The sequence below is a fragment of the Dermacentor variabilis genome, chromosome 3 (assembly GCF_050947875.1).
Source record: "Dermacentor variabilis isolate Ectoservices chromosome 3, ASM5094787v1, whole genome shotgun sequence".
Taxonomy (NCBI): domain Eukaryota; kingdom Metazoa; phylum Arthropoda; class Arachnida; order Ixodida; family Ixodidae; genus Dermacentor; species Dermacentor variabilis.
This window is the reverse complement of record NC_134570.1, coordinates 70553715-70566021: the sequence shown is the minus strand read 5'-3', so window position 1 is coordinate 70566021 and position 12307 is coordinate 70553715. Positions and strand designations below refer to the sequence as shown.

The 12307-nt window shown below is 51.9% G+C and overlaps 1 protein-coding gene across 1 annotated transcript; it reads left to right on the top strand.

The window, feature by feature from the left end:
* The first annotated feature begins 8043 nt into the window (after nt 1-8043).
* Nucleotides 8044-9639, top strand: LOC142573986 (uncharacterized). The gene has a single exon (XM_075683186.1). It carries the CDS (start codon nt 8116-8118, stop codon nt 9172-9174), a length of 1059 nt encoding a protein of 352 aa, XP_075539301.1. The 5' UTR covers nt 8044-8115; the 3' UTR covers nt 9175-9639.
* Nucleotides 9640-12307: the final 2668 nt, after the last annotated feature.

The following is a 12307-nucleotide window of genomic DNA, read 5'->3' as shown; positions in this document are numbered from 1 at the left end:
CTTTTCATGCTTTCCGGCAACTGCAGCTTAAGTAAACGTAACATTTACCGGGAAACGCTGGCTGCGAACGCTATGCACGAAGGCGAGAGAGAGAGAGAGAAAAACATTTATTCGGACCATCGAGGTGGTTGCTCTTGAGGTCGAGTGGGTGGTGTCCTCATTCCAGGACTCCACTGGCCATGGCTGCTCGACGTACTTGCTGGACGAGAGCTTCTTGTCCCGCCAGGGTATCGCCGGTCAGCTGTACCTCCCACCGCTCAAATGACGTGCTAGGAGTCTTTAAGTGTTGAGGTTTGCCCTCGCACCCCCACGAGATGTGAAAGAGAGTAGGGCGTGTGTCGCCGCACCAGGGGCAGATGCCGCGATATGTATGTGGGAACATTTTACTGTATCTGTGTAGGTTTGGAAATGTGTTAGTCTGTATAAGTCGGAGAGCTACGGCATCTTCAGTGCTGAGCTTTTTGTGAGGCGGAGGATAAATCCTACGGTTGAGTCGCTGGATCTCGAGTCGGTCGCAGTAATTGGATGGCAGGGGCATGAAGGTAAAGGGTGGGGATTGATGAGACGATTGGTCTTGCCCCGCTCGGTTGATTAGCGCTCGAGCTAGGGCGTTCGCCCTTTCGTTCCCCTCCAGACCCGCGTGACCCGGCGTCCACGTGATTTGATGGTATTCTTGCAGCCTCGGGCCTAGAATCTGAGCCGCCAGCAGCGGTGTTCGTCCGTTCGTAAAGTTACGGCAGGCCTGTTGCGAGTCGGTAACGACATGGACTTCCCTGCCTACCCTGTCTTCTTGCTTTATTACCAGCGCCGCGGCTATGGTCTCAGCCGCAGCTGGAGTCTCTGCCCTTACGGAGACCGCGAGGGTCAAGGAGTTGTCTCTCCCGTTCACGGCGGCTACCGCGAAGAGGCCCCTTACAGGGTACGCCGCCACGTCCACGTACGTTACGTACGGGTCACCCTTGAATTGTCGGCGCTGTCTGTCGACGCGAGCCTTGCGTCGTCCTTCATGGAGTTCATGACTCATGTGCTTCGGTATCGGGTTCGCCTTGATCTTGCCTCTGACCTCTGGCGGGAATGATCGTTGCCCATCGAGGGCACGGAGCTCCGTTGCCGTTCCGGTCCGGTGGAGGATGGCTCTGCCCGCCGCCGTGTTCTGTAGTCTGGCCTTTTGCGAAGCCATAACCGCGTCCGACAGCTCAGCGAAGGTGTTATGGATCCCGAGGGCCGCTAACTTCTCGTTTGAGGTGGTGACAGGGAGACCCAGGGCCGTTTTGTACGCGCCTCTGATGATGGCATCGACTTGTTCTTGGTCGCGTTTGTTTAGCGAGTGATAGTGATACGGCATGCTATACGTTATTCTGCTGATCACCAGAGCCTGGACGAGGCGAATCGTGTCCTCTTCTCGCATGCCCTTGCGGCTTCTTGTAATTCGTTTTATAATCCGCGAGATCTGGTTGGTGGCAGACCTTAGGGTTTGGATGGTGTGGGAGGCTTTCAGGTTGCTCTGGATCCAAAAACCCAGAATCCTAGTCTTATTGCCTTCCGTTATCTTCTGGCCCTCAAGATAGAGGTCGATAGGGCCGGGGGACTTGTAGATTCCTCCTCCGTGCACCCGGATCACTTCGGACTTTTCGGGCGCACAACGCATCCCGCTCGCTGCCGCAAATCTCTCCACGGCCGTCGCGGCCTCTTGAAGGGTCGCCTCCTTTCGCGCTAGGGAGCCCTTGGTGGCCCAGAGCGTGATGTCGTCTGCGTACAGGACGTAACCTAGGTCGGGGATCTTCCGCAGCTCTTTGGTCAGCGCTAGCATCGCGACATTGAATAGAATCGGGGAGATTATCGCCCCTTGCGGTGTTCCTTTGTTCGGCACGTCGATCGTATCCGATCGAGTCTTGCCTATTCCGATGGTTGCCGTCCGGCCCGTCAGGAACGATTTAACGTAATTAAAGATGCGCTCCCCGCAGCTGATGTCGTTCAGTCCCTTGAGAATGGCCTCGTGGGAGATGTTATCGAAGGCCCCTTTTAGGTCGAGTGCGAGCAGGAGGTGTTCTCCTCCCTTCGGGATGCCCTTGAGAACTTCTTCCCTTAGGATTAGGAACGCATCTTGAGCAGAAAGTCCCGGCCTGAAGCCAAGCATGGTGTGCGGGAAGCGGTCACCGTCCTCTATGTAATGTTGGAGGCGGGTTTCGATGACCCTCTCGTACAGCTTGCCGAGGCACGAAGTCAGCGAGATGGGACGCAGGGCGTCGATCGCGGGCTTCTTGCCGGGTTTGGGAATGGTCACGATTTCCGCATGTTTCCACTCGTTCGGTACGTGGCCCTTGCTCCAGAGTTCCCCGTTTAGGTATTCGGTCAAGTCCTGGATGTGCATCGCGCTCAGGTTTCTAATCATGGCATTGGTGATTTTGTCAACTCCGGGAGCAGTGTTGCGCTGTGAGGCTCGTGCCGCGGCATACACCTCTTCCTCCGTGATGGGAGCGTCCAGTTCTGGTCTTGGTTCTCCTTCATATTTTAGGAGGCAGGGTTGTATGGGGTCGCTACCCAGGTATCTGGTTTTTAGGGTGTCAATTAGATCTTGGTCGTTTCCGGGGAACTTGTGGGCGATTTCTAGAAGCGTCCGACTGGTTGTCGATTTCGCCTTGTCGGGCTCGATCAGGCAACGTAGGATGGCCCACGTCTGCGCTGTACTCAGGGTACCCTTGAGCGAGGTGCAAAACTGTACCCAATTTTGCTGCGTCAACTCGTTTGCGTAATTTCTGGCTTCGTCTGTTATTTTCTCGATTCGTAGACGTAGTTTCCGGTTTAACCGCTGTCGCTTCCACCGTTTGAGGAGGCCCTTACGGGCTTCCCACAGGTGTAAGAGCCGGCGGTCGACTTCGGGCGTCTCGACCGTGCGCTGGATGGTTTTAGTGGCTTGAATGTGGGCGTCCCGGAGGTGCTGCATCCATTCCGCTATGTCCGTTATACCATTTTCGGGAGGGGGGTACTGCCTGAATGCCTCCCAGTCCGTAAGCCTAATTTCGCCAATTGTTCTCTTGAGTTTCGGCGTGGATACCGAGATGCTGAGGATATAGTGATCGCTGCCCAATGTTTCGCCCAGGTGCGCCCATGAGTATTCCCTTACGTTTTTGACAAATGACAGGTCCGGAAACGTGTCTCGACTTACACTGTTGCCTACTCGGGTTGGTTGGAGGAGGTTGGTTATCAATTCGAGGCCCATTTGGTCAACCGCATCGAGGAGCGACCTTCCCTTTTGCGTGTCTTGTTGGTAGCCCCAAGTCGTGTGTCTAGCGTTCATGTCTCCAACCACAACCAGCTGGTTGCAGCCAGCGGCTCTCACGCTGTCGTAAATGATGTTGCGGAAGTCGTCTTTCTGAGCCCTCGGCGGACTGTACAAATTCAGGATGAAAGTGCTACGTCTACCCCTCTTCTGCGGGAGGACTTCCACTAGCACGTGATTAATGTCATGATGTTGATAATGCTGTCCCACGGCCGTCACCGTTTTGCGAACTAAAACCGCGACCTTCGGTGATCCCGCGTGTTTAATTACGTAGTAACCCCGTAGCCTGATCGGCTGGTTCCCGACCTCCTGAAGGCAGATGACGTCGGGGGGTATAGGTGATTTTGGATGAAGAGTTGGAGTGAACTTGCCTTCTTGTTGAAAGAGCGACAATTCCACTGCCAGATCTCGAGGTGTTCGGGCGCGCTGCGTGTGGTGTTAGCCATTGCTGTCGTTCATGCCACCGCCGTCGCAGTTGTCGGCGTCCCTGACGTCACCCGTGTTGTTTATGCGCCTATACGCCTTGACGCGTGGGTTGCTGATCTCGTCGTCGACCCGCTTGCGCGAGCCAAACTCAACCTTGCGTATTCTTCTTTCAAGGTCTTCATGGCTTAGTGTGTTCTCCTTGACTTTATTGTTTAATTCGCCCATCTGGTAAAGCATCTGTTGTATCGTAGCATAAATACCTTCGAGGGTGACTACACTGGACTGCCGCTGCCGAGGCCGCACCGGAGAGCGATGAGGGCGTGGTGGTTCTTGAGGGGGGAGGAATGGAGATGGCGGGCTCGTGGCCTATCGTTCCGCTTTGCGACCCTGCCTGTGTGTTGTTGCTAGTTTTGCTTAGCAACGCTTCTAAGCGTTGCATGCGTTGGTTTAGGTCGTTAACCTGAGCCTTAAGTTTTTTATTTTCTTCCCTGATGCGCGTACATTCTGGGGAGCATGCACTATTTTCACTGGTATCTTGAGCGGAGGAGGTACTAGACTGATTCCGGCTCACCTTGTTGTTGTTGGCTTGGTTCTTCTTGCCCGATTGGTTCTTCTGTTTAGACGTGGATGTCGAGGTAGAAGGCTGCCGCTGCCCTTGCTTCTCTCCTAGCTTTGGCCACTCCGAGCGGAACCGGGACCTGGACCTGGACTGGGACCGGGATCGGGATGGGGATCGGCACCGGGACCGGGACCGGGACCGGGACATTGACCTGGACTGGGCCCGGGACCTTGAGCGGCTCGCCGAGGATTCCGAGCTGAACCACCGTAGGCGGCTTCGCCTTGGCCTTCCTCCATCATTGTCGTCGTCTTCCTTCCTCCTTCCGGGTGGAGGATGCTTCTTGGTGGTAGTGCTGTTGTTCTTTAGCTTTTGCTTGCACTCGCGAGACCCCGTGGCGTGGGCTTCGCCGCAGACGGCGCACTTGAGCGAGCACTCGTGGTCGTCCGTCGGGTCGTGCGTCCCGCAAGCGAGACAGATTTTGATGTTCGGGGTAGGACAAACGTCCGATCGGTGTCCCATGCGCTGGCACACATAGCAGATTTGTTTTGTGGGCTTGTAGGGGTGGCACTCGGTCTCCCCTCCGTAGTAGTAGACGTATCGTGGAACTACGTGAGAGCTGAACGTGATCAAGGCCGTCTTGGTCTTTCCCAGCATGCGGGCCTGCACGATTTCCACGCCTTGGGTCCTAACCCTTAGGTGAGTCATAAGCTCCTCGGGCGGGGTATCCGGGTCGATTCCATGAATGACGCCCCGGGCCACTCCGTCTGGTGCCGCAACGTAAGAGTTGACTTCGTAAAAGTTGCCGCCCAGCACAATCCGCGTGATCTTGAGCGCAATATCCGCGACCTCCTGATCTGGGGTACTAACAATAATTATGTTGGAACCGGGTCTCAAGCGCACGATGAAATGCGAATCGTCAACTTTCCCTCCGCAGGCGGCCGAGACGGCTTTCGATATTTGGTGGTTGCTGAAACTCTTCACCTGAAGGCCTTTCTTGGGTCGAATTATGATTTTGAAGTCGCTACGTGGCAGTGGGGGGAGTCGTCGCCTCTTCTTAAAGGAAGGCTTCTTTGATGCCCCAGCGCCGGCAGCTGCGTAGGATGATGATGATAACGCGGTGGCAGAGGAGGGTGATAGCGGAGAGATCACCCTGCCTGCCACGCACACTTGCTCGCCTCTGGCGAGCTTCTTCTTCGTTCTTCGCTTGAGGTGTAATGACCAATTGGAATAAGGACATTCCGATGGCGTCCCTTGCGAAAGGTCCTCTTCCATAGTGGCAGGGTCGTCGTGGCGATCTTCCGAAATGTCTTGGAAGTCCATGGCTGTAGTTTCTTGCGACGAAGGCCCGGCGGCAGCTCGAACAATAGCACCGGGGGCGGGTGGGGCTGTAGCAACAGCTCCACCTCCACTCCCTCCGGTAGAAGTAGAAGCGGCCGGCTGGGATCCAGCAATGTTCGCCATAGTGAGTGTCGAGTAATCGTAGCAAGCGAGCGGCGGCAAAGGCGGCGGAGCGCCTCGCCTACCTCCGCGCTGCTACGTACGGCGGCGTGAGGCTTAACACGGCAGCGCCACCCCGGAGAACTTCAAAGTCCAAAAGCGCAAAATAATATGCACTCACGGTCTTCAAACTTCCCAAGGGAGTTCTGGATGACTTCACGAAGGTCGTCCGACAAAGACTTCGGTCCTCCGATGTGAATTTCTTAAAAGAATAATGAAAGTCGACAGAGCCCATGCGAAGCACGTCTACGCCGCTCGGCTCTTCTTCTTCTTCCCTCCACGAAGGCGAGCTTTCTGGTAGATACGCAGTCTCTTGCGTATACCGATCTCCTACTAATGTTTCGCACTTTTGATAGGTCAGTCCGAGAAGAGCTAACATAAAGAACATGTGCTGTCGGTGTTCTTTTTCCTTTACATTTGCTTTTGGAATGCGCCATTCTCAAACTTCTGAGGAATAACTTTGTAAAGACTGAAGGGCAAGATGTGAGCAACGTTGGTGGCAGTGAAGTGGCTGACTGAGCGTGATTCGAAATTGGGATCGTAATTCTTTACATAGATTTGTAGCGTCCTACCCCTTAACGTCATGAGAACGTGCCGTGTATACAATCCTTCGCTTCTTGTATATGTTATCGTCCTGGAGAAATTGGGCCGTAATTGTGAATCAGTGTTCGTATGGTCCCTTATTTAAACAAACTTTTTCTAAACAAAACACCGACAGCGCACGCTTTTTATGTTCTGGTGACATGGCCACGTCTCAACTTCGTCCCGACGCGGCCGGCGTTATGGGCATTCAAGGCCGCTATTTTGTAGCGATGCCTTATGCCTTATTCTATGCTATTCTTATCATCCACCACACACGGCCGCCTGATACCGTTGATAATGTGGGCAGACCGTCGCTCTGACCACTGGCCAAGCGCGAAAAGCCTGAAAAAGCATAGAATCGGAAAAGGCATCGCTACAAAATACCGGCCCAAGACGACAGCAGCAGCAGCAGCAGCAACAGCGGAAAGTCAAAGGAAGAGGCGAAGAAAGCTTCGCTTTAAATAAATGAAGGCGGGGCCCGTGACGTATCTGCCACGCGATCCTCAAGCTACAGTATACATAGCAGAACGCAGGGAAGGAATATCGCTTGCGGAGGCTAGACGAAGGAAGTTGAGAGTGTGGCTCTCTCCGTCAACGACTCCGTCAACAGCTGCGTGCTTTGTACAGCCGCGCGCAGTCTTCGCCCGCTCTATCTTGAAAGGGATTTGCTGACGGCTCATAAATTTGTGCGCGCTGTGTTCTCACCGCTGTTGCATTGAAGCGATAGACAGCACGGAGGCCACTTCGCTCGCTGCGTGGGCAGCGCTTGCTCACGGCAGCGTTTTGACAGGGAGTGTCCGCGCTCATCGAGCCTGATGTGTTTCATTGTGAGCGCTCACACCGCGCCTGCTAATTCAGTTCGTAAGCGAATGTTTCCAAGTTTATATGGCAAAAAAAAAAAACTGCTATCCTTACTTCGTTTAGGTGTCTACTAATTTGCTATCGCAATCAACGCTTGGCCTTTCGGGGTGAAACTGCACTTTATTTTTGGAGACAAAAGGTGAAATGTATTATTTTACGGAGAGTTGGCTTGTGAAGGCTGACTGCTTGTCGCAGTGCTCCCTCCTACAGTTTATTTTCTTCCTCCATGCACGCGTGTCTATCTCTCAAAATGGCGACCAAAAGCCAGCATTCCCTGATTGCAGTATAAGCTTCTCGTCAGCGTTATGCAACTCAACGCCATGCAAACGGTGTACTTTACCGCAGGTCACGCCGCTGTGACTTCTAGCGGGAAATGCGCTTCGGCGCGACTCGCATTGTAGGCAAGAGTAAAAGAAATGACTATGAGGTAGTAGGAGGTACTACAGAATCCGACTGTAAATCCTTTTCTTCATTTTTGCGGTCTTTCTGTTTGTTGTTGTTATTGTTGTTGTAGTTGTTGCCTCTCTTGCGCATAGCAAGCGATGCTGAATCTTCGTTTTCTTCTATCGTCTTTGCGTAAATATTACCCGTTCCTCTTCGTCGACCACGAAAACCGTTATTGTGCCAGGCTAATCGTTAAGTACGTTTGCTAGGGCCACGACCTTAACTCCAGACAGGCTCCGGAACCGCCCACAAAGGAACACGTCGAGGGACAGCACACGAAAACGTGTTTTTATACCTCAATTTCAAAAGAGACGCCGAACCTCGCGGCGCTTCCTTGACATCACGTGACTTGCTGACTGCGTGGATATTTGCACGCTCGATCCGGGCGCGAGCTGCGCGTTTTTCTCGTGACAAATTCCTTCCACGTCTGCCAACGGAATCTGGCTGCCAGAACCGGCGCTCCCAAATGTTCTCACGTTTCATCAGAGCCTGGCCAGCTTCAAGGCATACCAACCGTTGCTGCACGAGTGAGCTACAGGAGAAGGAAGTGAAGCCCAAGCTGTCGTTCGGCTCGACAAGCGGCGGTCCCAGCAACTTGACATCGAACATGAAGGTAAACCTTCCGGAACACTTCGCCCTTCTCGAGATGCAGCTCAAACCTGACGTACCTGAAAACGCGCTAAAAGCAGCTGCTTCCAAGCGCTGTTTCAAAGGTGACATTACGGCTGCTCCAGGTACAACTCTGAGCGACAAGTGCAAATCTCGATCATCGCACAGCACCGAGCCTTTGAACAGGAGGAAATGCGAGGCAAGTGTGTCCAATTTTGTCTTGGTAGAAACCAGCTTCACTGGAGAGCCTGTAGTCATTGTGAACGAAGAGCCAGCGCCGAAGGCTCTCGCCGAGTCAGAGGTGATCGATAGACTGACACAACTGAGAGAAGCGCTGCAGGAAAAGGACCCGTCCGAGGAGGATGACCGGTTGGAAGCGCTGAGCCCCTCTCAAACTCAGCTAATTCTCGTAGTACACCGCATCCTGACTGCCCTCCTGGACCGGCGCCCAGGACCCGGCGTGGTTCGCGACGTTCTGTACTCGCTTATCTATTACCAGGAGCACAATGACGAAGATGCATGCAGCTGTACATTCCTCCTTCAGGACGGAGCTGCCGCCATGTCTGGGTCTTTGCGTTCCAACTACAGCAGACGCCAGCACGCGGAGGGTGATGACGGCGGACCTCGGCGCGCAGGTTTCAGCTCGTCGAGCAGCAATGCTTACGAATTCGTCGTCGATGGAGAGGAGGAAGAGCAGAAAATACGTAGAATGAAAGACGGCTGGAACCAGGCGCCTGCACCTCCTTGTCTGTCACGAGCTCTGCAGGCGGTGCAGGAAACGTGCGATGCCGAGACCCAGACCCAGGAATGGGAACTTGCCCGGTTCGCCGTATTGGAGATCGCGGAGCTCGGAGGGAGGCTTGAAATTTCGGGAAGGACATTGCAGGGACGTACAAGAGCTCCGTGTCAAGACTGACAAGTTGGTCCAGGCGCCTCCGCCCGCACCACCGCTAAGTGCAGCGGAGCTAAAGAACTGCACCGCCAACTGCTGCCGCCGGTTGCTGTGGCGGCCGCTGCAGCCACGGTCACTGCTGCGTCACACGTATCGCTCACCCCGTCCGAAGCCTGAGGAGAAACCGGGCTCCATGCTCGGACTACCTGCGCCGGTCACAAGGCGGTTTCTCCCGAATAACGTTTAACACCATCGTGGCACTGTTGCTTGGCCACTTGAAAGCCGCACTGGTGGATGACCGTTTAAAGCTGTTGGATAGACTGCTTCTGAAAAAAAAAAGTTACATGCTACAGAATTATTCGATGGAGATTCAGGGAGATTCGTCTTTCGTTATTGTTCGTTTTGTTTAATTTAAAATTTTACTACAATATAGCGCCTTCATTTTTTGTTGAGCGTGTTCATTTATCTAATAAATGCTTCTGCCAGATTGTGTAACATGTAATTGGTTTCTTGACAGTAAAAACACAGAAATGCATGGATTCGCTTAAGGGCACATATTGCGTGGTTGCGAAATTGATGCCGAACAGCAGTGGAGTCACGTTTTCGTTGAATAAATTTTTAACCATCACCATTTTCGAGAAACCAGTCTCTAGATGTGCGGCGAAGTGCATTCGCTTTCCTGCTAAGTAAGGGGAACGAAATGTTTTATTCATCCCGGGAAATTTCAGAATGGTGCCCATAAAAACTACATAAAAGTAACTTGAGGACATCTGGGGCTTAAGAAACAAGTACAAATGTACAGGCGCCGACAGAAGTGGCATACTCCACGCAGCGGGAGCCGGAGCAGCGGTACACTGCATCGCGACGCCATCTACAGGCGGCATCTGGGATCGAGACAGCCAATGGGTGCCCTTTATTATCGGCAGACATGGTCCACGATGTTGCCTGTAGATGGCGTTGCGATGCAGTTTGCCGTAGAGTTACTGTATGTGCTACCAGGTAGCAGAGTTGCGCGTCTGTTTTATCACGCCGCTAGCTCCTCTATTGGCAGAACGTCATCACGTGGTAGCCAAGCAACCGTGCATTGCGGAGAAGCAGATGTTTGGGCCAATTTTTGTATTTCCCGACGCCGCCGCTGCAGCGAACTGGATTGACACAAGTTATCGCCAGTCAAATTCAAATCCAATCCGGCCGATCTTGCCGTTCGCTGCCCACGTGCGTGCTAGCTGCGTAGCAACAACGCAACGTGCGCAGCGCATCTCACGTTTGTTTCGTCGGCCTGCCTCGTGACACCTTACTGCAGTAATTGTTTTTCTTCCTTTGTAAAACTAGTGAAGGGTGTTCAGGTAAAGACACATGAACAAACAAATTTTCAGCCAACTGCCTATTGCGTCAAGTGTGTACGAGATGAAATTGCTTGACTAACAGCTACGTGCTTTTTGGGCTGTGCTAAAAAAATTCACAGCTGGAATATTAAAAGCTACTGCAAGTCTGGATATTTTTAAATAATGGAAGCACGTAGAGTTATACAGAAGATTTAGCTGGAATTACCAGTTTTCTGCATGTGATGCAACACACTGCTTTCACAGAAGTGTCGTAAAAAAGCCAGCTCACATTTTCATGATTATGCATTGCTTGGGTTGTTTCTGAATATGAAAGAGGTTACTACTAAGTAAAGATATTTAATCTACTACAGCTTATGTGAACCAGGATGCAAGAGGAATGAATGTCGTCATTTAACATACGGTAAGGGCCTAACTGTGTTTTGAATTATTCCCTATAATGTAGCTATGTCAATCCTGTGAGAAAAACTTTCGCTACACTCCCACAGAAGGCTGCTTTTGGAATCCCTGCAGTGAAAAGGCACATAATGAAATCACACTTGCAGGTGTAGCTGATATCCACTGCTTGCTGGTAGATGGATATGTTCCTACACAAGATCTAATGGGGTACCAGAGTCGAAATAGCAATGGTTGGTCATTGATTCGCCAGTAATATTTTAGACTGGCTACATGTTGAGAGCTATGGCACATAAGCAAGTATGAGCCTCATTATATTTAGTACAGTTCCCTTTGTAAAAGAGCGCCACTTGATAAAGCTCATTATATCAAAATATTTGCACGCGCATATACTAGTGTTTGTTTTTTTCTCTGAAATTCCCATTGTGATTTTATTGCCAAAAAAAGAGGTAGTTGCGGCTCGGTGCTTTTTGTTACTGTTTACATGCTAAAAGAGCACTGCACTGCTCTTAGTAACGTATTTATCTCTGTTGAAACAAAACCTGAGTGCCAAGCAGTATTCAAGCGAAGGAAAGTTATTAAAGTATCTGATTGTTTACCTCAATTACTAAAGTTTGTCCAGTTTTTAATGCGCTATCTTATTTCGAGCCTTATACTACCTTGTGAAGTAGCTTTTTCGCAGGAAAATTTTGTAGGATTTCCGGAATCTATAAAATAACATCACCATATTCCCTAAGTTTATTCGGTGCGATCTAATCGTTACCGTCGCGGTTCCCGAATGCTGCATCTGATCGGCGTATATAGAATACACTATCTATTCTAGATACGCGAGTGCCCATACGTTATTAGGGCGGAGAAAGTGCACAGGTGAATGCAACTCCAAAAAAAAAAAAAACTAATATACGCGCTGCATCTTACGCCGCGCGCTAAAGAAGGGCAGCGCCTTTTTCTTCACAATCTAATCAAGTCAGTTGTTTCGATGCGCTTTGTTTGCGATTTGGCGGAAAAGCGGTGCACAAGCGATGCCAAAAGCGCCCACGGTCGATCGACGATACGTTAGGCATGTCGCCTGCAAAAACGGAGTGCAGCTTCGCCGCATAGACTTGGTTGCTTCTCAGGCAAGATGGCGGACCTACGCGCAACTCTGCTACCTACGATAGCATATACAGTAACTCTAGTTTCCCGTAAAACCCCTTAAACTTCGTAAAACGACACTCTCCTCCTCCACCTTCACTCCTCCTCGTTTCTCCTCTCTTTCACGCTCCCTCCACGACTGTGGCGCCGCCTACACTGCTCGTGCGTAGCAACGGCGCCAACATGCGCTCCTCGCCACTCCGTAGACACTTCTAGAGCAAAAATGGCGCTGATGCGCGGCGCGAGGGCCCACGTGATGCTATTAGGCCAATAGCGACGCGGCG

What these genes read in the sequence shown, in the direction of transcription:
- LOC142573986 (XM_075683186.1), top strand. Translation starts at nt 8,116, where the DNA reads ATGTTCTCACGTTTCATCAGAGCCTGGCCAGCTTCAAGGCATACCAAC.